The 27,260-nt window shown below is 37.5% G+C and overlaps 1 protein-coding gene across 2 annotated transcripts in view; it reads right to left on the bottom strand.

Annotated features, from left to right (window-relative positions):
• acvr2aa (activin A receptor type 2Aa) overlaps nucleotides 1-27,260 on the bottom strand; it is a 42,449-nt gene that overhangs the window by 3,228 nt on the left and 11,961 nt on the right. The window contains exons 2-11 of one of the 2 annotated variants that reach the window (XM_065251602.2): nucleotides 26,484-26,694; nucleotides 24,303-24,451; nucleotides 19,716-19,870; nucleotides 13,496-13,519; nucleotides 5,154-5,297; nucleotides 4,696-4,839; nucleotides 3,739-3,884; nucleotides 2,547-2,661; nucleotides 707-845; nucleotides 37-167 (exon numbers count right to left, since the gene is read on the bottom strand). In XM_065251602.2, coding sequence (XP_065107674.1) covers nucleotides 37-167; nucleotides 707-845; nucleotides 2,547-2,661; nucleotides 3,739-3,884; nucleotides 4,696-4,839; nucleotides 5,154-5,297; nucleotides 13,496-13,519; nucleotides 19,716-19,870; nucleotides 24,303-24,451; nucleotides 26,484-26,694 — 1,358 coding nt within the window. The remainder of the gene's footprint in view (nucleotides 1-36; nucleotides 168-706; nucleotides 846-2,546; nucleotides 2,662-3,738; nucleotides 3,885-4,695; nucleotides 4,840-5,153; nucleotides 5,298-13,495; nucleotides 13,520-19,715; nucleotides 19,871-24,302; nucleotides 24,452-26,483; nucleotides 26,695-27,260) is intronic. The other variant, XM_065251603.2, reaches the window with a different exon arrangement.

Raw genomic sequence — 27,260 nt, 5'->3', positions numbered from 1 at the left:
ATACATTTGCAAGGCAGAGCTGTGGATGTTATGTACCGGATGTTTCTGCCAGCACTCCCTGAGGGTGGGCCGAAGCTTTTTGTGGACCACCACCTCCTGCATGTCCTCTAGTGTGGGATGCTGGCCCACCTCTTCCTCAAAAGGCAGCATGTATTCGTCAACCGGACCTTTAGAAACCAGCAACAAATATGCTGTTATACATCTATCAAGAAATGCTAAAAGATCACGCAGGGGGTTTCCATTTAATGGGAGAAATAACATTATCAAATACATACATGAAACATTGCGACACAATAAGAGAATGCCATTGCTGCATGATCTCAATAACAGAAATGCCAATGTCAGTTTTTAAATAAGGTGTCCACCACCTGATCTCTTATCATCAACTAATCAAATCCCATCATGCATTGCACACTGTCACAATAATCCCTGAGGTCTGTATCGCTGTCCACGCCTGATCAATACTGTTCCATTAGACCAGGCAGCAATGATCAATAACAGTGAGCTTACTGCACTTACAGTGACAGACTTAATGAGGAACCGTAGTGGCAGTAAAACACATCGTCTTTTAAAAGTCTGCGTATTTGTGGAGATGGTTCAGAAGGGGATCTGTACTGTCTAAATGTGTGTGCTGTATATGACTGATGTAACAGATACATTTGATGCAATTGTGGTAACAGTGCGATATTAAATCAGCACTTCGTACCATCAGACGCAGTGCAGCGGGCCGCCAGCTCCCATAGCACCAGTCCCACTGCATACATGTCTATCCTGAGGAAAGCATCTCGCTGAAAGTTGATGGCCCCTTCAAGCACCTCTGGGGCCATGTAACGCCTGGTTCCTACCTGGAGAACACACAAAGATCACACTTTGATAAGCATACGAGTGTGAATGTCCTACGTTTTGAGATCAATAATTGTTTACCGTTTGTAAATAAACACAATCATTTATGTTTTCAGTACTCGTACTCTATGTTTTATTTTCTAAATGTTTATTCCCCTGTAGCTGATAATTTCAAACCACTTGAAACTCATCTTTGAGCATCATAATAGCATCTACACCTTTTCCTCATTTAGTATACACTAGGAATGGGCACGAGTACTCGATTGCTCGAGTATTTAAATGTGGCATCGATGATCGATCACAAAAACGATGATCATGTGGGTTTGTTTATTTATTTAGTGGTTATGGGAGCATTTGGGTGTCTGGTTAGCATTACAAGCGCCTGTGGTAGGAAAGACTGGGTGCGTGTTTGACGTTACGTTGAGCTATGCAGACCGGCGTCTGACATCAGTAACGTTACCATGCATGATTCAAAAACAAACAGATAAAGTCACGCCGCGGCAAACCGCCGATCTGAAAATGCTGTGAAGCCGAACACACCTCACATTTCTGCCGAACTATGGTTTAAAAGGATGCCGTGATTTTGGATTCACTTCGGTAGGAAGAAAATACAGTCAGTCAAATGTAAAACGTACAGCGCCGTCACAAGTTCCCTCATATCATCTCATATTTAAACATCAAATGTCAAGTGATACCAGAGAGTGATATGAGAATATCTTAACTGACAACAGGTGAGAGGACGACACGACAGAGCTAATCGCTAAAATGATAGCAAAAGCTGCTTAATGTTATGAAGCTTGTGCTGTAAGTGGACGTGTTTAAGAGTGTGCACATCCACAACGAGAGTTAAACTTTTTGTCCAGTAATAACTTAGGTAAAGTCTTGCATTTTGTGCAGATATATGCATGTTGTATAATCCATTTTTGTTGTATATAAGGCTTAATATTATGTAGAGTGCGTCATATAAAAAGCGCTTCAGTTTGTATTTATTAACCCTTTAGTTTCACTTCATCAACTTTTCCTGTAAGAGGTTTCTGTTAAAAACATTTAATTCATTAATAATCTAGTATGCGTTCATTTTTCTGTCATAGTTTCTTTGAAATTAAGTTTTATTTGAGTGTTTTTAATCAAAATATTTTCATTTCACCATGACATACCCGCCCCTTTGATTGCCCCGCCCCCAGTTAATCGAGTACTCTATTTTCATATCTATGGATTAATTGAAATGAAAAAAAATGACATAAATATTCTATGAATATGCAAATTAGTTGATGCCCCCACTCAAGCAGCAATCCTGCAATCGCAGGTCTATGTGGCATTCATACATAATAACTTTGGCTCATACTGATCCACTTGTTCAGCTGTGTTGATGTGATTGGTTATATGTTTATGACGTAGGATCCTGAGGCGTTCTCCTATTTTATGAAGAAAACACTCCGCAATGGTGTTTAATGATAAATTTGCACATGGTTTGTCTTAAAGCATATTAGGAACTCCACATAGACATATAAACAACGAAAATACTTTTTTTCACCGCAGGAGGATTTTAAATGAATGTCACCTGTGTTTTCTGTTTTATTACTAGTTCACACTTTGTTTACTTAATTAATAGGCCTAAAGCAATGCTTAGAACTATTTAGTAATGTTTACATTCCACTTTATATGTGCGTTAATGCCTTTTTTTTGTATAATTGCCAACTCACCTGACCATGCGTGTCCCCTGCTGACTTCCCTGCCTCGAACCTCAGAGCCAGACCAAAGTCAGCTATACAGGCTGTCAAGTTTGTCTTTAGCAGCACATTCTTGCTTTTAATATCCCTATACACACAAAATGCAAATGTGTAAAAACATTTAATTAGACTAAATGAATCACATTATCAGTCACAGGCTGATATTCTGGATGCAGGCAGAGATCCAGAATATATTGATGGATGATATATTGTTTACCAGTAACTGGGAAACTTTTGTTCTTATTAACAATATCAACAGTAAGCCCAGATTCTCCATTTGAACGAGACCCATGTTTTAAACGTAAATAGTTTTTGTTAATGTTTATTAATGCAATTGTTCATGTTAGTCTATTGTACAGTATTGTTAAAGGTACACTTCACCTTTTTTGAAAATATGCTCATTTTCCAGCTCCCCTAGAGTTTAACATTTGATTTTTATCGTTTTGGAATCCATTCAGCTGATCTCCGGGTCTGGCGCTACCACTTTTAGCATAGCTTAGCATAATCCAATAAATCTGATTAGACCATTAGCATCGCGCTAAAAATAACCAAGAGTTTGGATATTTTTCCTATTTAAGACTCTTCTGTAGTTACATCGTGTACAGAAAATTAAAAGTTGCAATTTTTTAGGCAGATATGGCTAGGAACTATACTCTCATTCTGACGTAATAATCAAGGGCTTTACTGCTGTAACATGGCTGCATGAGGCGCAATGATATTACGCAGCAGCCGAAAATAGTCCCCTTAGTAATTTGCAATGGCATGGAGGACTACTTCGGACAGTGCGTAATTTCACTACGCCTGCTGCAGCCATTATTTTCCACAATCCTTGATTATGTAAAATGAGTACATTTTTTTAAAAAGTGGAGTGTCCCTTTAACAGCTACTACTTTTGATAAAAAATAATTTAAAGCTGAAAGTAACATGAACTAAGATTAATAAATGCTGTAGAAATCATTCACAGTTAGTTAATGCTAGCTAACGCATTAACTTATGGTAACAAAAACTTCATTGCAAAGTGTTCCCCTGTTAACTTTAAGCTATAAATTATCAGTTATTAATACTGGCTCAATAAATCCAAATTGGTGACAAGTCACACAAAAAATACACTTCTTTTTAATATATTCAATGACTGAAGGTTTTTGAAGAGTGATGCATCTCTCACCTGTGTGCAATGGCCGCCTTATGTCCATCTCTGTGTCCTGGGATGTCAGCGTGCAGGTAAGCCAGACCTCGGGCCATGGTTTGAGCAATGTGACACAGTTCATTCCATGTTACTACATTTGCCTTCAGGTAGTCTGTCAGAGAGCCCTGAACACAGAGAGAAAGGTCGCATGGTTCAATCACAGCTGTAGATGACAAAAATGATATACGTTTTGATTTATTATCCAAAAATGAATCATTTACTCACTCTAAGTTGTTACTGTGTACATTTATATGGTCTGCTGAACACAAAAGAAGATATTTGGAGCAATGTTTGTAACCAAACCATTTCTGAGCACCTTTGACTTTAACAGTATTTGTTTTCTGTACTATATAAGTCAATGGTGCTCCTGTTTTCTGCTTCATTACAAATATCTTCCTTTGTGTTCAGCAGAGCAAATACATTTATACAGGTCTGTAACAACTTGAAGGAGAGTAAATGATGACAGAATTTTCATTTTTGGGTAACTATCCCTTTAACTGCTGATGACGCACGTCTGACCCTAACTTTAAGTGCCACCGTGCATATTAATGAATTTATTCTTTAGTTAAAATTTTTCTTTTTCTTTTTACAATTAAAGACAGATCTCAGACAGAAAACCTTCACAAGTTCACAAGTAAACACTTCAGTGTAATGGCAATGCTACAAAAGCAGGATAAAAAGCTTTTAACTGGATCAATGGCATTCAAAACATAAACAGGATGCTTTATTTCTCTTTAGCATTTATTATTGTTTCTTTGCCATACTGCTTTCACAGCTCTCACCTGGCAGACTAATAGTTTAAAGAAAAACACGGCAAAGCATTCAAAAAACCTTTATAAATCTTTAATTAAGTTTCATTTATCATAAAAATGTAAATATTTTTAACCTGATTGTGAAAGAATGTGACATCTTGATGGAAAAGAGAGCAAAAATAACCTTCTCGTGGTAAGCAGTGATGAGCCACAGCTCAAGGTCCAGGTTGCTTCCTCTCTTCTCGGCCCCGATGAAATGCAAAACGTTCTCATGCCTCATCCCGGGAAGATTGTAAATGTCATACTCATTCTGCCAAGATAGTTTGTCCTGAGAAGCCACAATACACACACTGTCATCACAGCACTATGTTACAATAAAAGTCCTCTTGAACAACAATAGTGCATCCAATAACATTCAGAGGTGATAACTGTGCATTTAAACAATTGATATGATTTACAAAGCCTTAGTTAAGCAGCACTTGACTATGTTTCTTGCATTCATAACATTATCTGTAAACGTTATACATGCATTAACCTCTGCTATGCATGTAATTGTGCATTAGCATGTTTCAATCAGCTGTAAAATTGGTTAAGCTGGTTAGATAAACTCAGCAGCTTTAGATGCAAGTGTCCAGCTGGTACCTGAATAGGAAAGATCTTCACTGCCACATAGTCACTGAGCAGCTGAGCCTTCCACACACAGCCAAATCGCCCCCTAGCTTTGATTTCCAACAACTGCAGAGGCTTCTGGACCAAGGTGGGAGACGGTGGCATGGGTCCAGGGTCCTGAAAGACAATTTAAAGTGTGTAAGCCATTTGGATGGTTGCACAGACCGCCTATAGATGATAATTATTATAGACTTCATCACAGCTCATTACACAGCAGATGAGTCTGAATCAGTGGTTCTTCGCTGGTTTTGGGCACATCAATTGGCAGCCCATCAGAGTACAAAAAGAAACATTGCCATGAACTATAAAGGTAGCCAAATTAACTGGAGTTTTGGCATAATGTCTGGGTTGCATTGCTGATGCGTTTTAAGGATGAGTACATGTCACGCAACCTGCCCGTGTTGGTATCTGCCTAATTTGGCTATAGCTTCTACCATGTGGCAGAAGTTGTGCCAAAATACAGTTGAAACCTTTGAAGTTACGTTTTCTGGATTGTCCCATCTATGCTTGTTTAGTGAAACTGGATGTTGGGTTCAGTCCACCAGCGCAGCCCACCAGTTAGTAGCAGTGCTGTAAATCAGGGTTTTATGATAACATTATGATGGCTTAATCTGATAAACTTTTTACAACGGATTCCCTTCCTTAAATATATAACCATTTATATTTTTGTATGAAGAAATATTAAACTGTGTTAGATAAATAGTAACTGGGATATAATAAAAACAGCATATTGCTTCTAAACTTAAATAGCTGGTGACACCTTTATGGCATTAACATTTTTGCTTTGTCATTTTCTCTGAACTTCTCTGGGGACCCCTTAGAATCTTTTGCATTTTGTGACCATATTTTTGCAGATGTGACAATGTTTGTACTTGTAAAACTGATTAGTACATTTTTAAATTTTATTCTCAAAAATCTTCCATTATGCAAGTAATTACGAGAAACTCTCCGCTGATACCTCCCCTCACCCACCCCATCCCTCCTTTTATCTGGACAGTCAGGTACCCCGAGCAGTAGTAAAGCGCAGGTGCGTCTGTGTGAGAATGGTTGCGAGACTCTGCACGGTCAGGACAGTGACACGTACATTGTTCAAACTTTAAATGAACCATTAAGCTCCACAATGAGAGTACAAAGCATATAAATTTCACATGACACAAGAAACAGTCCCATTGACACAAATAAGATGCTGCATGCTGAGATAAGCGAGGAAGCCAGATAAAGTTTACAAGTTCATGTCCGAGATACTTCTAAAGAAAAACTGACTTTTTTCATACCAGCATACACAAACAAGCTTAATTTATTGTGTTTGTTGCAGACACAATGAAAAGCTCAATATTAAAAGAGCAGCTAAACTAGGTGTTTTCAGCAATATATCAATAGTCTCTGGTATCCCCAGAATGCGTCTGTAAAGTTTCAGCTTAGAATGGACAACAGATCTTTCTTTATACGATGTTGAACATGGCCATTTGTGGCTGCAATGAAAAACGCAAAGAAAGCTTCTTTTCCCCTCCCTGTATGCAAAGTAGGGGGTAGATCGCTTACACATGTGCTTTGGACTACATCAAAACATGTGTCTCTTGCAGAAGGTTGAAATATGCACTCTTATGTGGAGCAGTTACGGTTGGAGCAATCAATGTGACATCACATTGATAGAAAATCCCTAACAGCCTGTTTTGTGTGACTGGTGCAGTTTACAGGAGATTACACAAAGAAGAAAAGATGGATTTTTTATAATAAGATTTTTCTGCACACACAATGGTGACTCATTTTCTGATAGAAGCACATTTGAAAGTGCATTTTCTAGGTTAGATGGGCTTTAAAACTATTTAAATCAAAATGTTAGTCTATATAATAGTTGACATAATTATTTACTAGAATAAATGTTTAAATAATAAATGTTTATATCAAGTTAGTTAAAAGATTTAGTAAAAAAAATCCAGCATAAGCTGGTAGCTGGTTTAAGCTGGTCCTCATAGCCTTGCAAAGTTGGTCAAGCTGGTGAGGCAGCTGTTCTTTCAGCTTGACCAGCTAAGCCCTTGACCAGCTTAAAAAGTTACTAGACCAGCTTGCTACACCAGCCTGACCAGCTAAAACCAAGCTGGGGGACCATGCTGGTTTTAGCCGTTTTTTAGAGATGATTATCCATAGACAAGAAATTATCTGTATTAATTGGTAATAAACATATTTATGCATTAAACACATTTGGATGTAGTTTCAGTGTTTCTTTCTTTCTTGCCCCAACTCATGACCAAATTAAGTCCTGGTGCCACCCTTCTTGAATGTTAGTCTAAAGCCCGGTAGAGATATGTCTTGAACCATCATGAGTGTATTTATGCTTACTCTGAAGGCCCTTTCAATATGACTATTACAAGAGGACAGACCCTAAGACCTTCCCATGATTGTCTTTACAGGATATAAGCTTTAAATTGAAAATACAGGAGCAACACATAGAACAGTCTGGAGCTTTAAAAAAAAAAAAAAAACCCGAAAAAATCATCTACTGTGTATTGATCACTGTGTCACTAGAATTAATTTCCAGTCGGAAGGGGTTTAGGGTTAGTCATGTTAGATTTTCAGTGCTATTCACTTCCACTCCACAGCATGCAAACACAGGCGGATGGGATATGCAAGCACATGCAAATTTTTGTCCTTCACTGTTTATGTTGGTAATCTCTGACCTGCAAATTAGTATAGGAAAAAGTTGTTTGACCAATAAAGGATGAAAACGTCACAGACTGACCTCTTGTCGGAAAATCAAACGGTCACTTTGGCAGTTTCGCATAATACAGTTTTATAAAACATATGATTTAAAGAATACAAACTTCAATTCAGAAGATAAGATGCAAGGCTCTATGAAAGTAGAGTAAATATTTTATATCATCTTTAAAGTCTGCAAACATTATCAATAATGTAGTGTCTCAAGATATTGTGCTTATGTAAAATCCAGTGTGACGGCCAACTTAACCCTTTTTAATGGAATAAAGTATAAAGATGAGCACTTGTAGTGGGCTGCACCTGCTGTTATAAATGAAGGGAACAGATCACAGCATAAAAAACTCAGCAGATGTATTGCTCAAGGGCAGAACAGCCACGCATCGCCCCTGGATTTTAAAATACTGGAACAGCAATGCAAATACTGCGGCTACCGGGAACCACATATTGTCAGTACTGTTGCAACAGGTAAAGTATCTGAAAAACACATGCAAACGATACAAGCATACAAGTCCACAGAAGTGTTTTGTTAAATGGTATAAAGGTGGGATATGCCCTGCAGCGGAGCTGCATTAATCATGGACAGAACAAGCTTGTGAGAGTTGCAGTTGAAAGCTTGTTAAAGGGGACATATCATGAAAATCAGACTTTTTTCATGTTTAAGTGCTATAATTGGGTCCCCAGTGCTTCTATCAACCTAGAAAATATGAAAAAGAACAACCCAGTAACTTAGTTTTGGTAAACCATTCTCTGTAAGCATGTGACAAAATAGGTAATTTGGCTTCCTTGTGATGTCAGAAGGGGATTATCTCTTAATAATGCGGCCCATTAATCTGCACTATCCAACCATGGCACTGGCATTTAGTGCAGAGATCAGCTCATTTGCATTTAAAAGGACACACCCAAAAATGGCACATTATTGCACACACCTACAAAGTGGCAATGATAATAAATTATCCATATGGTATTTTGAACTAGAACTTCACATAAGTATTCTTAAAAAAGTCTTGTGAAATGTCCCCTTTAAACATAATCCATTGCTTCTGTAAATGCAATGCAGATTTGATAAGCAACTGACCCAGTTTGCGGGGGTCGTAAAATGGCTTGTCAGAGTTTGGCATTTACTGGGTCAAGATTCAAACGCCAAAATGCACGGTCTAATCTTAGAAAGGTGGACACAATGTTTGAGAACTGTGTTTAATGTCCAGATAAAAAACACACTAACCTTTCTAAACATGTCTTGTGCAAGCATGGCACAGTTCACTTAAATGCAGCAGTGTTCACTCAGCCACATCTACACCCAACATGACCTTTTCTGACCAAACGCCCTTTGTCAGCAAAAAACATCAGACTGTTTCCTGCTTTCAAACTGTAATCCCTGTTATTCGAGCAAATGAATAGAAGAAAGCGATGGAGGGCAGGATGATACTCATGTTCAGGACACAAATTTAAAATAAATGTTTTGCATTAGAAAAATGATTCCTATTTTTAAAAGTTTATCATTTATTTGCATGGCAATTACATTACATAATTCTTTCAACTTCTGAGAGTTTTTGTAATTCACATTCTCATGGTTATAGATCTGTATAATGCAATGTTTTTTTGTTTTTTATTCTTAATGCCATTCCAGCATCTATGGCTTTATTCATTGTGAAAACTGGTTAATCCATACAAAATGTTGGGGAGGGACATTTATATTTTATTGTGTTAGACTCAAGCAACTCTGTAATGCAATGATTTTCATAAGAAGCACACATTAAAGATTAATGCATTGCATTTAAATAATATAAATGTTGCTTTTCCTGTTACAGTAGTCAGAATTAGATGCATTTGCATTACATAACTAACAAGAATACGGAGCTGAGAATAGAGTTGGGGGTTGGCAATGTGCTAAACTGTCATGACAACTAAAGCAAAACTTGTTCATTTCCATAACAGGCTTAAAGCAAAGTTAAACGTCTGATTCTTTTCATTTGATTTTGGTGGACATATTCTTTACTGGATCTGTGATTATAACCCAAAGTTCCTGAACAACCCAAATGTCTCAAGTGCTAGAAAATGAAAAAATATCTCCATGTGGCCTTGTTTTGAACAAATGTTCAATAAGTAGGCAAAATAAAGAAAGCCGTCCACAGAGCACCTGATGTATTGTGGTTTGGAGTCAAAAGTAGGACAAATGCAGAACAGCTATGTTCTAATACATGGCCTACATTCAAACTGAATTGGCATATCGATTAGGCTTACTAACAAACGTCTAATGCCCAAAGAAGCGCATACAACCGCCTGACTGCGTGAAGGACGTGATGAGGTTAAAGGTCAGAACATCGATCATGAACAGAAGAAGAAACACAAAGTGGCTTTAGATGAGGAAAGAGAATACATCTGCTTTGCTGTTACTTAAACCCAGAGGGCTGACGTGTAGAGAGGCAGGATGGAGGTATGAGAAGGGCTGAGGGGACACAAAGAAAACAACCCGAACCCTGACCTCACACACCTACGTGGGTCAGGGTCATGTTTACTTTTCCATTTGCAAAAAACGTCTGACACTAAATAGACATAAGTCATAAACATAATAACAATGGGGATTTAAGGTAGTGTTTACCCCCTGGGGCAGCGGCCGTGCGTGGGTGCACGGAGGGATATTTTAAAAGCATTCCTTTTTTATTATAGATAAAAAGCAAGAACTGTTTGCAGGTAATTTAAGAGGGTTATCCGGCTACCCAGACGCCCGTGGCAGATATAGTATGTCAGTGTGAGGGTTACAGGAGTTGTTTGTGTTGTTCATGCCTGAAAATAAAGAGACCGGTGGAAAAAAAGTCACGTTGGTTTTTTTACATGCGTGTGTTTATGAAGCCAGTGTGATTTGCATATAGTATCATACTGTAAAAGTTTTCACGATAGTGAAATTTCTGCATTTATCTAATGAAAATACAGGTATGGCGGGGTCCAAATATGTAAAAGTCTAATTTAAACCTGGAAACAAATGGAAAATAATACAAAAAATATTTAGGATTATTTGATATAATAGAACTTTGCATTAAGTTAATCAAATAGACAAATGTAAATGTAAAACAATGACCCTTTGTTAGCTCTTTACAGAAAAGGTCAGATCTTCTGGTTTCCATTAAAGCACACAAGATGCTTTTTGGAAATTTTTTAAATGATGCAGAGATAACAAAGATCACTGTTTTGCAAACACTTGTGGTATCTAACAGAAAACACGCTAACCTTAATGCCTCAGGCAGTTTACTCAGATTATACTTTGATGAATGCGCAGCTTGTTTAAACAGCTGGAGTTTTGGAAGACGATTTGATCTCCAGTGAACAAAGAATATATTATATATGCTTGTTCATTCTGGAGACAAATTCAGACCAAAGCCAGTTAACTTTTCTATGTAGTATGTACATTGCAGTACATAAGCTAAGCTAAATCCTTATTGAATTTCTTAGTTTTTATCAGCACAGAAACACGGATGAAAAAACATACATACATGATGTTATGTATTAAACATTCAGGATAAACTTAATCCCTAAAGGAATTAAGTAACAACCTCTGGCTCCACAAACACCAAGTGACTGGCTCATTCTCTTAGTCTGGTCAACATTAGCGGTCAATCACCCTCAAAAAGTGTTCGAAAAGGGTCATATCTTACACTCGTATCATTTTACTTTTCTCCCCAAGGCCCACTTACAATGCTAGCCAAGGTTTCCTTGTCAAAAGTTTGTTTTTCATGACCATGTTCATATCTTTCTATGGGCTGTGAATTTAAACGGGCTGTTTTTGCTATATGAAAAGCCCAATCTTCAATAACAATCTCGTTGCAAAGAATTCATTATACAGACAGGTTCACCAAACAAATTACACTAAATGTAGGAGGGTTAAAAATAAACGATTATAAAGTTTCCTAATCTTTAAAGAGATAGTTCGGCCAAAAATGATATTAAACCTATGATTTACTCCCCACAAGCTGTCCGAGATGCATATGTCCATCGTTTTTTAGACGAACACAATTTCAGTTATTTTAGAAAATGTCTTAGATCTTTGAGTTAATGAAATGTAAGTTACAGGGTCCATTCCTTCAAGTACAAAAAATGTGCATCCATCCTTCACAGAAGAAATCCAAACGGCTCCAAGATGATAAACAAAGGACTTCTGAGGGTAATGTAGATAAAAACGGCTCATTCTAAGGTAATAAAAACAATGCAGTTCATTGTAGGGTCTTTATGAACCACTGATAATATAGTTATGTTTATTATATTGCATTTCTATCAGGAGATCCTGTCCCACAGTGCACCTTTAAATAGACACAACCCCTTTAAAACCAACAATGCATTAACTATATTTGCCGTTTTAGATTTACAATGTGGTAAGAAGAAAATATGTTAAAGTCGCCATGAAACGGAAGTAGCGATTGCCTTATTTTCCCCGTGGTGACGTATATCCGAATGAAACGGCTTTTGAGATGAAATAAGGCAGGGCTGGATTTGAATTTGTCCATCGAGATCTGATTGGATCGTTTGAAGTTGGGTCGTGTTGCTAATTGCTAATCGCTGCGATCTTCTCCCGGACCCCGCCCACCTGCCATACTTTTGACCGGAAGTGAAGAGAGATCGTTTTGAGGAGGGGATGAGATTTGCATTTTTGATTAAAGATCATGAGCACACACACATTTTTTTAAAATAATGAAGCTCACAGATAAGTCATTTGTTAATAATACCACAATATTAAAAATATATATATAGTTTTTCATTTCAATTTCATTGTGACTTTAATGTGAATAAATCTCAGGATTCATAAGGCATAATATCATGTGCAAAAATCTCTCTCTCTCTCTTTCCAAATACACACATACCATACCTTTATAAATACGTATGTTTTCAGATCTCTGTCTCTATGGTAAAAAACTGCCACAAGGTTTGGCAAATCAGTGTCGTGGACACATAAACGCGCATTAAGTTTCAAAACAAAGCATCTGCTTGTATTTTCACAATAGGGTACTGTGCTAAACTAACATATTGACATATTGCTAGTGTATTAATTTTAGATATGAAAATAAAATGTGAATGACTATCACACTCTCATACCCGTTTTAAACAGATCAAACGCCTGATCAACTAAATTTCCAGACACTGGCTGTTTTCATGTAATGTTCAGTAAAATTAGCTACACTGACACATAGTGCCAGAAATCTTTCAACACGACAGCAAATGTTTCATATTTTACGCACCACAAAAAACCTTTAAAGCTGTTCCCCACTCCCACATTCATCTTTGCATACATTTGCTGCATGCTTGGAGACATGCATTTTTAACCGCGGTATTTGCTCTTTTACCATGCATCTAAATCAAGGGATCTGTGCACGACCCCCCTGAAAGAGAGAGCATTGCTTTTCCATTTTTATCCGTGCACTAAAAGTCAAAACATCACAGATTGATGAGGCAATGTGCAGGGATAAAGTAAAATAAGTGGGATTTTGAATTATGCGCTTGACAAAAAGAAAGGGATGCTTCTAAGCGCAATGGGAAAAAGGTTTCGAAATTAGGTTTTAACGTAATCTTGAAAAGGAAAATAAATAAGATGAATGAATTAAGCTTTTTCTTACCTCTATCATTATATGAAAGGCGTGCTAGTTGAGGAAGGAAAGAGGAAATCAAGCGTTAGTAGTAGTTTAGCGTATATGAGATGGAGAGACGAGATGGAGAACTGAAGGGTTCTGGAAGAAGTAAATCTATCTGAATATCCCAGTAGGAACTTGCTGGCCAACAAAGTACATCGCTACAGGTCAACCCAGTTATGTCAGTCAAAAAGATAGAAAATTAAGGACAATGTAAAAAAAAGGTATAGGTCCACTTTTTCAAATTCCTGTACCATTTAATGTGACAATTGTGAATTTTTCGATAAATTACTTTTTCATATTTCTGTTAAATGTGTAGAGATAAACATAAGTAACATTGCTCTGTTTGTTTGAACACGGACTTAAGCAATGTAATATGGTGTTATCTTAACTGTTAGTAAGTGAATACTGGAATGAATAAAATTCTGCCCCAAGGACACCAATCAACTGTTGCCACTCGTACCCAAGGGCAAAACTGCATGTTACAGCAAATGCTAAACTTCAAGATACTGAGAATCCTCACGAAAAGAAAAATACCAGCTGAAAGACATAAGAAAATCAAATCACTACATGTCAGTGAGCTAAAATTACAACATGACACTAAGCTCATCGGCAACTAACTCTAAATAGTTTCCAAAATGTCACACAACACTAGCATTGTTGTGGTGCAGCGGTTACCGCACATGCTTCAGAATAGGGATATCCCAATCACGGTTTGAGCCCCCAATCCAATACATGTCATTTGGTGCATCAGCAGATGCAAAGTCTCAGTTTGATACTTTTTCCTATTGCTAGGTGCTTTAAGGTCATTAAAATCACCCCATTGAATATGCTTGACCACAAAACAGCTCTGCAATGCATTAAGATAAAAATGCATCAATCCAATTCTGCTCCCATCAGTTTTATTATTTATTTATTTTACTAAATAACCAAGTAACAAAATAAATACTTTCTTCTATTTATGTTCACGGAAACTCTCATGTGGTACTTGCTAGTGGTTAAAGCACTAGAGAAGCAGACTGGATGAAACACTTCATTCACACAAAAACAATAATTGTATTTTAAACATCTGATTAAAAAAAAGTCTCAGTAAACCTGACTGTCTGCAAGTTCTGCACCCAGGATGCACATAAGCACTATCATGCCACTCTGCATTGAACTCTTACTGCAATAGTTTTGCTCAATTAAGGAAAACAAATAACGTACCTATCATGGGGTGCATGATAGGTGCATGCTGGGTCTCGAGTCCTTGTAAGAAAACTATAAAATAATCAAGAACCTTTTAAACAGTAAGAGACCCTGGATTGGAGGTTAGTAACTAAATGTTTTGAAATGATTTTTTATCTATGTACATCAAAACAGCCCGAGTTGTGTTGATGAGGGTTTCACTGAGAGACAATCCCAACAATGGACTCATACTGAGGACGTTTGCTCAGGGTTTAAAAAACAATTCCCATTAAACTGTCAAAATGTAAACTGCATTTCTGATGTGCTAAAAGCAAGCTAAATGAGATGTGATTTGAAAGGGGGAAAGAGCTATAATTTAAAATCTTGACATTTTAAGGGGGACAAACAACTAGTGAACTAGTGGTACAAAAACTGTTATCAGACTAGGGCTAGGCAGAATATTGAGTTTTAGTAATATATTAGTATTTTTACAGGATGAGAGAATATTTTTATTTTCATCATAGCCCCGCAAGAACAATTTATTGTATATCTGCATACATGGCAAAATTACTGAGATAAGAATTTTGGTCAATATCGTCCAGCCCTATATCAGTCAACTATTAACACAATTAAAAACCTGTGTTGGGAAAACTTGATTTATTGCACATATCTGCTCTGACTATGGAATAGAAAAGTGTCCAACTGACACATACTTAAAAATCACAGCGGAAGCAGTAGACCACCCCAATATTACTGTCCTACTGCTTTTAAAATAGTACTGCAGAAGGCGAATTCAGATGCGAAGAAGTCTAAATGTTTCACATTTTAAATAATGAAAAGGGAAAACATTGAATGATGATTGCAGAAAACGTGTGACGAAGACACTGCATTTTACTTTTTGATTTGCTTCAGGGAACTTCAAAACTGCAAACATGCAGTTTTAAAAGCCGTTCACGTGCCTGAACTGCACTTAAAAGGTACACTCCACTTTTTTTGAAAATAGGGTCATTTTCCAGCTCCCCTAGAGTTAAACCATTGAGCTTTACTGTTTTGGAATCAATTCAGGCGATCTCCGGGTCTTGTGGTACCACTTATAGCAGGGGTTCTCAAAGTCCGGACCCGAGGGGAATTTGATCCGGACCCGAGTCCACTTCATATTGTGCATTCACTTCTATGTGATTGATTAAATGTGTGCATTTGCTATTCGCACATTAAACTTGTAACCCATTTTTTTCTTTTTTTTCTTTTTAGAATATGAGTATTCCTGGTCCGAAAATTAAACGAGTTATTTAAAAATTTCCTATTTAACTATTTCATGCACTACGGCTTTTGATCAGTAACTCCTTATCGATCTAATATCACTGTTTGTTTGAGTCGTTTAAAACATGCATTTGAAAAAGCAACACTCGTCAAACACAATCAATATACATATTCTTTATTATCATGAAAATACCTGAAAAGGTTTGAAGAACAGCAATATAAATATATGCTTAAGCCATTTCCTGGAGCTGCGTGTCATAGCCGCGTGTGTATGGTTCTTCGTCTGCAGCGCATACTGTATTGAGTTTCTGCACGAGAGCGCCCTCTGGCTTTTGGATGTAGCGGCATTTTATCGTAATTCATTGAGAAGCATAGCAAGCATCATCGGCCAATTTATAGGTGCACCCCTAATTTAGGTCAGTGTGTCTACCAAGCTTTTTACTTTTTGGTTACTTTTGGCATACTTCTCGTGTTTCATGTTGAATTTTTTACTTTATATGAAAAATATACTTGTTATGAATGTACTTTAATAGAAAATACTTTTTTCCAAACTACTTGTGTTGATTTGTTTTATAAACAAATGATTTACATAAAGTTATTACCATGCTTGACAATTTTTGTAATAACCAGTTTTTCCGGACCTATAAAAATTATGAAAATTCAGATTTGGACCTCTGAATGTAAACTTTGAGAACTCCTGACTCATAGCATAGCTTAGCATAATTCAATGAATCTGATTAGACCATTAGCATCGTGCTCAAAAAGAAACCAAAGAGTTTCGAGATTTTTCCTATTTAAACTTGAATCTTATGTAGTTTAAATCGTGTACTAAGAACGATGGAAAATTAAAAGTTGTGATTTTATAGGCCGATATGGCCAGGAACTATACTCTCATTCTGGCGTAATAATCAAGGACTTTGCCGCCATACCATGGGGGCAGCAGGCGCAATGATATTACGCAGCGCCTAAAAATAGTCCCCTTGGTAAACGGTAAAACTCAATTGTTTAACTCTAGGGGAGCTGGAAAATAAGCCTATTTTCCAAAAAAGTGGAGTGTCTCTTTAAAACATTAGATGCAGATCATAAAGTATGTATAGTACATTAAAAAACAGTGTGCTGTTTATTCACTTCATATTAGTCAGTGCATGTTAACAACTTCACAAATATTTCCTTAAAATCACAGCTTTTTTGTGGTTCAGTAACAGCAGAAGAACATATTGCAATTAACTGTGCAGCACTGAAATTAACATATTATCTAAATGTAAAAAAATCCAAGATTAAAAAACCAACAAAGAAACACTGAGCAAGTTGCGAGACAGTGATGATAGTGGGAGGAAACTAGAAAGGCTTCCTTTCTGTGCTCAGATGACTAATCCTTGACATGAACAGAGAAACACCAAGTTTTTTCAAATAGACCCCATTTTTATGCATTTCAAAACAAGCAGATTTCTTTGTAGCACTTGCAAAATGTCACACATCCTGTCATCACATTACAAAATTACTTCTCCCAATCTGGTAATGTTTCTGTTGTAGTACAGCAAAAGCGTTCAGAAGCCAAGATTTGAGCCAAAGCTTCTCTGTTTAGAATAAAACTAAAGTCAACATCAATAAAAATTAATGCACAGTATAACATTTAACAACTTATCAGTACACAAACAATCATTTATAGAAAAATATAATCATTTGCTTTCCTCCAGAAATGACTTTAACCATTCCCTGGAAACCACTTTCATGATCCAATTTCAATTCTCATTAAAATCAAATCTTGCACATAGATTATTTGATACTAATCAGAAACACACTAGATGCAAAACAGGCACACTGACCTTAATGACATTTAAAAGCCCCTAAAGACCTTTGACTGCTGCATTAAGAGCTAATAAGGCGTCTTACATATCAAGAACAAGTTAGGGCTCATCAAGATATCCGATATCAGCAGCACTGTAAGGACGGTTCATCTCTCAGATCTGCCCTACATAAAGCTGAAACTCAATCGGGGAATTCCAAACGCTCACCTGACACACAGGTAACCATCTGAGCCATTACATATTCGTAATATATCACAGCCTGCACACGTACTGTAAACGCATCTATTCTGAACTGGAATACATTTCCTGGGTTGGGTTGCACCATCTGTTCATAACCTCTTTCTCAAACTGGGACATGAACATCACATTTGGGACTTAGCAACCAGTAGTTTGTTTGTAGCCAACTCGGTACTTAATTCGGTTGCAACATTTATCTTACGGGAATACTCCGGTCGTAAGATCTCAGTGGGATACAAACAGTAGGATACAAACAATATGACCTTTATTGAGCCAATGCTTTGCAACATTAGGACTTGTAAACAGGAAGCAGTGTTCACGATTTTGAAAAAGTGTAGTTTAATTTCTTTTAATTCTCAATCTTTTCTCAAAGATGGGGGCTTTCGACAAATATATAGTTTAAACATGAGGTTAGGTTTTAAAGGAATAGTTTGCCCAAATATTTAAAAAATCTTTCGCATGTCTCGTGACTAACTGCATGCGTGTTTCATCACGAGATTCAACATGCCACCATATTTGAACTTAAAGGCGGAGTGCACAATGTTTGAAAGCCAATGTTGATATTTGAAATAACGTAAACCCTACCCAATTGAAACTGGACCTTCTTTTGATAGACCCGCCCACACATACGCAACGCCAGCAAGGATGTCGCTTAGTAGACACACCCCTTACTGCTGATTGGCTACAAGTGTGTTTTGGTAGTCGGCCGACTCCCTTTTCCAAAGCGTTTTTTAAACATTGTGCACTACGCCTTTAAAACACTAACCTGTGTTCCTATGGTTATGTGAATGGATTCCCATGGATATGCGAATAATTGAATGCTAAATAAGCTTAAAATATTAATAGTTTCTCTCTCGTTTTGCTCCAGCAGCCATTTTTTAAATCACTGGAGACATTTGGATTCATAAATGATGGATGTATGTGTTTTTGGGAGCAATGCCACGTTGGCATCCACAAAAAACAACAGCAACTTATTATAAATAATTATTATAAAAAATATTTTTACATCACGTGTGTTCTATTGTAGAAACAGTCATGCATCTGGGATGACATTAAGGTGATAAAATAATGATGAGTTTATTTTCATATTTGGCTAAACTATGTCTTGAAGTTTGGTGCAATGTGCAAATATTTAATAGTGCGTATTTTTACACTAAATTCAAACTTGAACGCAGCAGGTGCAGCTGATCCCCAAAACCTGCTTTCTGTACCTAGATCAATAAAGATCTATTGTCCAGTTCAGAAGTGAATCCTAACATCAGTCGCACAGCGGGGGTAAAGGTCACCTGATTGCTCGTGTTATGTCAGCTCTGTTATCTCGCGTTTATGGTGGGACAGAAGGCCAGCGAACTGTGTCCTCACTGCTCTCTGAAATCTCTTTCAGTCTTTGAAACCTCTGATTCAAGTTGACAGAGTGTTTGAGAGCGAGCAAGTGTGACATTGAGCACATTAGATCGCTGAAATCACTGTCACTCACATCAACAGGAGGTGCCGCCCAAGGGAAAATAACAGCTCCCAACAGCACAGTTTCTCTTAGATTTGTGGCATGGCGGTGTTACAGTAAACACTGCCTGTTTGTAAGCTATGCTGAACAGATGGATTTTACAGCATTTTGTTGAATACAAGTACATAAATAAATGATAAAAATGACTTTTTGATTTTGGTTCATTTCTGCCCCTAGTCTGTCCACATATGTGCAGAGCAATACATCCATTATACGAAAGATATGAATTTACCTGTGTGGGAACCAGGACAGGTGGATATGCCAGCTTGTGATGTCGATACATCCAGAAGGAGAGAAGAACGATGGCAGCGATGGCCATGATGGGTACAATAGAGTAGAGGAGGGTGCTGAACAGTGGAGGCTTCTGGGTAAAGGGGTTAGATGTTGCTGGAAAAAATTTGAAAGACAGAAAGATCAGTACAGTCAACATATGCTTATACAAATCATGAATCAGTATTTTTGTCTTGTTTTCAGTAAATAAATAACTAACAGGGTTCCCACACCTTGGTTAACTTCAAATTCAAGGACCTTTCAGGGACTTTCCAGGGCCAATACCCTCAAATTCAAGGACTAATGTGGGGACACATTTCAAGTGAGAGCAGGGTTACATTGTGTCACCTTTTAAGATACATTGTTACAGTTCCCTTTCAAGGGAACTCGCGCTGCGTCACTGCGGTGAAACTTTGAGGACGCCTCCAGGGGTAAGTGCGTCTGAATGTCTTTATCAAATTCAATCAATGGTGACGCTTAACGACAAAGACATGGTGACACAGGAGCCAGGAAGTATATCGCTCTCTGAAATATTGCCAAAGATGGCGTTACAGGGACGCAGGAAGCATGGCAAAGGAGACTCAGCGTCTCGTTCCCTTCTCAGGAAACAACAGTTACATACATAACCAGAGACATTTTCATGTGTCAAACAAAATTATGCATAAGGGTATTTGGGTATAAATCAACATTGGCATACAGAAGATATAAGCATTTAAAGCGAACAGTTTAGCATGTGTGCTTAAAAGGCTAGAAATTTTATGATATTATCCTACCTACACAGGGAATAATATGGATTTTTTTCCAGAATAAAATAGATTCAAGCACTTTCAATGACCTGTATCTATGTATGTATAATTTTAAAAACTTGCCAGGGCCTTGAATTTTTCCCCCAGATTCACAAACTTTCAAGGATTTCAAGGACCCGTGGGAACCCTGAGCTAAATGTCCTAAAGAGTAATCATACACTATGTACAAGCTAATGTGATTAGCAAAAAATACCCATTTACAATGAAACATTGCATATTCAGACAAAATATTTTGAACTACATTTACCCACTGGCAATTATTTCTCTAGTTTCAATCATAAATCATACATAATATTGTGAGAACAGATTATAATAAAATTTTCTTACAGTTTTCCTTCAAAACAAATGTATTATGTTTTAAAGTAGTATAAATAAACAGGACCAAAATACAGATTAAGTAAAAGATTTTTGTCAGTCCACTGAAACCTGTTTGCAAATATTATGCAAGACTAACTGTGAACAGCATACTGTACAATGCAATTGCAATTGCTTATTTAATCAGCAATATTAATATGAAAAGATGTCATCAGCGTTTTACAGAATGACATCATCTTACATTAGCATTACTCAGCAGAACTTCAAAAGAGCGCTTGCTCTTAAATACCGCTGCAGAAGAACACAACAGGTGCTGGATGTGAAATCTATCACACACCTGCTATATGTCACTGCATACTTTATTACCAGCACCTTTCCAACTTGCTAATTGCAATTCTTAAAAAAGTACACAAAACAGTTTTGTCTCAAACAAACAGTTTCTTCTGTACAGCACATGCTGCTTAACAATTGCGAATTCCCGCAGTTCAGTGTGTATATGTGCTTTACACAAAACAGTGGGCATGCTTAGTCAGTGCACACACGTGCTTGCTCGTGGTTTCACAGCACCCAGAGATCAGACTGGGTCGTGGCTGTTGGCCAGCAATGCAGCCATTGCTCGTATTATGGAGCACTTCCTATTCACCCGGACTGACCGGGCACTAGTGCAACCCGCCCGATCGAACCTCAGTTGAACTGGTATTAGCTCTGGTCCCGTGGTGGTTACAGAGAGATCCTGTTTGTGCACTATCTTTGCTCTCTCGTGCCAGCTCTGGAATTAAAGCTGGAAGTGGGTTAAGGACTCCGGATTAGCCATGCGAATAGAAAAACACATCCTCCCCCCTACAAACCCATCTTTTCCTGCTCGGTTACGCAGGGCTGCCACACGCGGCCACGGGCAATGAAAGCACCCCGGTCACGAGGTCACGAACAAACTCTGTTCTGTATTCACAGAGAGGGAGTTCGGAGAAATTCGTATGCTCAGCATCCCCGTGGGCTTTTGCATTTCATATCGAGATCATTCCATATGGAGTGAGTCAGTTCTAGAAATAGACTTATTACATAAGCACAAGTGAGACCCCCCCACACCCACCCTTCACCCACATCCTCCGCTACTGAAATACTGAAGACGCTCTGCTCTTCTTTCTACCCAGCTGTAGTGTTAATATTCTTCAGGTGGAGCTCATAAAACTTGGGCTACACGCAAGCAATACTGCAACCTTTTCATGAGGCAGAGGGCAGATAATAAATCACCATCGCTGAAATGTAAAAATGGCCCCTGCAGGGGGCTGAAAGCAGCGGGTCACAAGAATAGAACCGCCAACACCAGCGCAGGGTCTGTATTTGCTTACATGTCTCCATTCCTCATTTAGTTAAGAGGATGTTGATGTCAATGTTTACTCAGAAGAGATAAAGCCACCAGATCAGCTTAGGTAATCTAAAACACGTAGCCATCTCTGGGGCCATACATGCACGCTTTGCTGTTGAAAGGCCAAATACATTTTTAGATTTATGCATTTGGCAGATGCTTTAATCCAAAGTGACGTGCAGTGTAGACTTACAAGCTATACATTTTATCAGTATATGTATTCCAACTAGGGCTGCGTGATGCATTAAAATGACTGAAATAATGAATGTGCATATTGCAATGGTTTGCAATAACTGCATGATTTTATTACTTTAAAAAGTTATTTACAGTCAAAGTTTTAGGTCGATTCAGAAAGTAGAGAGACTGGAAAGGGTAACACTTTCTTTTCCTAGAAATAATGTGAAATATGTATATTTGATATGTCATTTGTTTTTAACATTTAAATACATTTTAAAACAAAGCATTACTGTATTGTACACTGTATCGCATTATTTAGCAAGTTATCAGTTATGGTATTTTCCTTTATTATCGTGCAGCCTTAAAGGATTAAAAAAATCCAGATAATTTACATCCAAAATGTTGATGTCTGTCTTTGTTCAGTCGAGAGGAAATTATGTTTTTTGAGGAAAACATTGCAAGTTTTTTTCTTATTTTAATGGACTTTTATGGACACCAACACGTAACACTTAACAGTTTTTTTCACAGAGTTTCAAAGGACTCTAAACGATTCCAAACGAGGCATAAGGGTCTTATCTAGCAAAACGATTGTCATTTTTGACAATAAAAATAAAAATATGCACTTTTAAACCACAACTTCTCATCTATATCCGGTCCTCGCGCAAAACAACATCACGTAAAGAGGTCACGGATGATGTATGCGAAACTATGCCCCAGTGTTTACAAGTGTGGAGAAAGAGGACCGTTCCGACATTGTTGTGTCAGTTTATTGTTTAAAATGGTCTGCAAATGTGCGCTTCATATATGTAACACGTGACCTTTCTACAACATTACGCAATTACATGAGGTCGCGCTGACGCATCACAGGACCGGAGATAGACGAGAAGTTGTGGTTTAAAAGTGCATATTTTTTTATTTTTCTTATTTGTCAAAAATGACAATCGTTTCGCTAGATAAGACCCTTATTCCTCGTTTGGGATCGTTTATAGTCCTTTGAAACTTCGTTGAAAATAGTGTTGAGTTAAGTGTTAAGTGTTGGGGTCCATTAAAGTCCATTAAAATGAGAAAAATCCTGGAACGTTTTCCTCAAAAAACATAATGTCTTCACGACTGAACAAAGAAGGACATCAACATTTTGGATGACATGGTGGTGAGTAAATTATCTGGATTTTTTTTAAGAAAATGGACTAATCCTTTAATTCAAACCCATATGAAAGTTTCTTTTTTAAATATAAACTTTATCTTCTTTCTATCCATGTAACAGTTAATATCACCTACATATCAACTTCATGCAGGGCTCCAGGCAAAAACAAAAATAGAGGACTGTGCACTCCTAAAATTAAACATTAAGGGGCCAAATGGCTCGTTGCCAAATTACGCAATCGCTTAACATAGATGCACTACTGTCTGTTCTCATAATCTGTTTGGAGAATGAATACTGAGTTAGTTACTTTTTAAGTAATCCTGATTATAATCATGCAACATAACCATCACTCTGCCCTTTAGTTTCCCTATTATAACCAAATCATCCTTGACTAGTTGTCCACAAATGCTTCTGACTATGAGCTATGAGCTTTATTTCACACGTTTTTCAGCTGCGTGGGAGCACAGCTCAGAGGGAGTGCTGTTCACAAATCAGGACATAAAAAGACAGAAGTGGTTTGTAACAAGTAAGACAAAACAGTAAGCTTGATATGACTTTAAACAAGCACGGTCATGTGTTAACGCCGGAGAGAAACTTCTAGGTAATTGATGATTTTAATGATGAAGTTGAGAAATATGAGGTATGGTGAGACACAAAGACCGAAAGGGTTCACATCAACACCAGCACAATAACTGGAGAAGGGGTCATGGGATATGGGCAAAACTGAAGAACTTTTAGTACCCTTAAAGACTTTGCTGTTTGTGTTGCTGACGGCATCATTACACACAATTGGTGGGTTGGGGTTGTAGAAGAACTTCTCGTTGCACATGTTGCCTTCACAGCAGCAGAAAAACACATCTGGTTCCTCCTTTTTCTCCACACACTCGGTGCTAAAAGACCAAAAACAAAGAGATATGTAAGGGTGCGACAGAAATGCACTATGAAAGAAAGCGGAGGATCTCTACATGCAATCGTTTGCCTACTTGGATGAGAAAATGTGTGTTCAAGTACTATCGACACCCAAGGCGCATAACAATACAACATACCGAACGTACCATACCTCCCATCGTTCACAATATGGTTATTCATGTCAAATTCAATACAGTGTTTAATTCACTAGCTGGCAAACTGAATCACTGTTGTCGTTTAGCCTGTTTGTCGACCTTGAGTTTTCGACCTGCACCCTGCACTCACAAAGGTCTTTATTACTAAACCATTATTTAACAAAACAAAGGTGGCACAACTTTTGAGGAAAATTAAAATGTGCAATATATGTGACCCGACATGTCTATTAAGACTTCCGCGGGTCAGCGAGCTTACAAATAAGTAAATACACAATGGCGTTAAGTGCTTAAGCCGAGCAGATACTTTTTTTATTTGGGCAGCCCACATCAAAGCTGAGCTTTTCAGGTTGGCTTAAAGAACATAAACAAAGCTTAGCAAAACACAAACAATCCTAAAGATACACACACAGGTACAACTGAACAAACAAGAGGGGAGTGGATAACATTCCGGAGGCATTTTAGCTGGAATAAAGCCAAAGGGAAAATGAAACTTGCTGCTGTTTATATTTGCTACGTACACGCGCCATTAGGCGCCCACACAGCTTGTCAAGCTACCAAAAGACTTGACATGGAATCTCAATGTACGTTTAAAAAAAAAACCTAAACGTTTCGAATGAGAGAGGTAAACAGGTTCAGTAGCATGCTAGGACAGGAGAAGTGCTGCCATCTTTGCACGCTATCCAAACACCTTGGTTAAATAAAAAAAATCTTCCTGATCTGCCACCAGTGCTAGCTGTTGCATAGGGGCAGACGTGCAGAGTGTTTTTTATATCGCCCCTATTACGGTCAGCAGTACAGGGTAATTAGATCTCAGCAAGAAAACATGTTTACACAAGACTTTATCTCAAATACTGCTAAAAATATGTGTCATCTCAAAAGCAAGTTGTTTATTAGAATGAATGTATGTAGTATTTTGTTTTGTATTCATGCTATATTGTGCGTAGCAAGAGGATGGGCAATTTCTCAATACTCAAGGAATTCCATGCATTTTGTATTTATGTAACACTTTCCTTAATGCAGATGAGATAGATAGATAGTAATAATATTTTTTTTATTATTATCATTCAATCAATCAAAAAAAATTTTGTTTGTAATGAAAAGACACTCAGGTGTAAACCCAAATAAAATGACAAATCATTATTCACTTTTTAACATGACGTTATGTTACTAGTGTGCAGTAGGGCTGCTCGATTATGGGGAAAATCATAATCTCAAATATTTAATCTGATTACTTAATGACTGTAAAACATGCAGTACTGTGCAAAAGTCTTAGGCCACCATCACCAGCTTTGTTGTTTAAGCAAAGTTTTAATGAATTAATTTTTCACTCTTTTTATTAAGATACAAACAGAAAATACAGAAAATATGTACACACAATTAAAACACAAATATTTTCAGAACTAAATGTCTTCTTCAGGCATCAGTCAGTATTTATTGTGACCTCTCTTGGCATGAAACACATCTTGAGCTTTTTTGAAGTCCTGAAGTCATTCGATTAGAATTAGAAATTAGGATTTAATTTTATTTAGGTTTAAAAGATCTTGCAGCTGCCTGCTATCGTTCAAGTGTAAGGAGAGTTTACCCTAAATACTTGACACTTCAGCTTATACTTTTATACTGTTTTTAATACATATTTCCTGTATTTTATGGTTGTATTCTATTAAAGAGACTGAGAAATAATGATATATGATCACTATAACATTGCAAAAACAACAAATCCAATGGTAGCATGACTTTTGCACAGTACTGTATATCAGCCATACTGCTTTCTCAATATCGGTAAAATCCATATAGGTCGACCACTAATAGACACACAGACAGATCATATTGGTTCATTGGTTATGTTACACATTATTACCTGTCATAGCAGTTGACATCATCAAGCCAGCAGCCTTGCTTTACTATTTCAACCGATCCTGACACATTTCTCCAAGTTGCGAAGCAATGAAGTCTCTTGTCTTTCTCTCCTACACATGACTCAATGCTGCTCCGGTTCCCTCGGTTCTCCAGGCTGGGGTTGTAGTTGTAGAACACACACTCTTGTGTTTCTGAGCGGCCGAGAATGGCACCTAAAACCAGAAGCACAGGAGATAAATGTTAGACATATTATATAAAACACAAAGCATCATAGACTGCCATTGACTAACAGACACATGCAACTCACAGAAAAAAGATAGTGGATGTCAATAACAATTACATTTACAACAGCAACTTGCTGTAAAAAAACTCCAAAATTCAAATATATGTAATCCTTGGGGGTTAAAATAATCCATAAAAGTGAAATCCACAGACAGGACCTCAAACTGTTAGCAGAAACTGCTCATGTGATTCCCTATGGTTAAGACAAAAGTAAACAAGTGTGTCGTGGTTAACCAAACAACAAACTTAGAGAAGTGACTGTGATTAACACTGAAAGGCCGTTCTAAAACAGGATGTGGTGGAAGGCGGTTTCTCAACTACTTCCTGAAACAACCACAATCCTGATCACGTGTGAACACGGCTCTGATATTATAACCCTTATGAAATAAAACACGACATGTCATCACTATCACTTAACACACAAGATGGAGACCTTCTAGAAGATTTCATGAACAAAACCAGCATGCATGGCTTCATTGTAAAGGAATGCTGAGCT

This window comes from Paramisgurnus dabryanus, chromosome 15, assembly GCF_030506205.2.
Source record: "Paramisgurnus dabryanus chromosome 15, PD_genome_1.1, whole genome shotgun sequence".
Classification (NCBI taxonomy): domain Eukaryota; kingdom Metazoa; phylum Chordata; class Actinopteri; order Cypriniformes; family Cobitidae; genus Paramisgurnus; species Paramisgurnus dabryanus.
The sequence above is the reverse complement of the archived record's forward strand: the minus strand, read 5'-3'. Positions and strand labels throughout refer to the sequence as shown.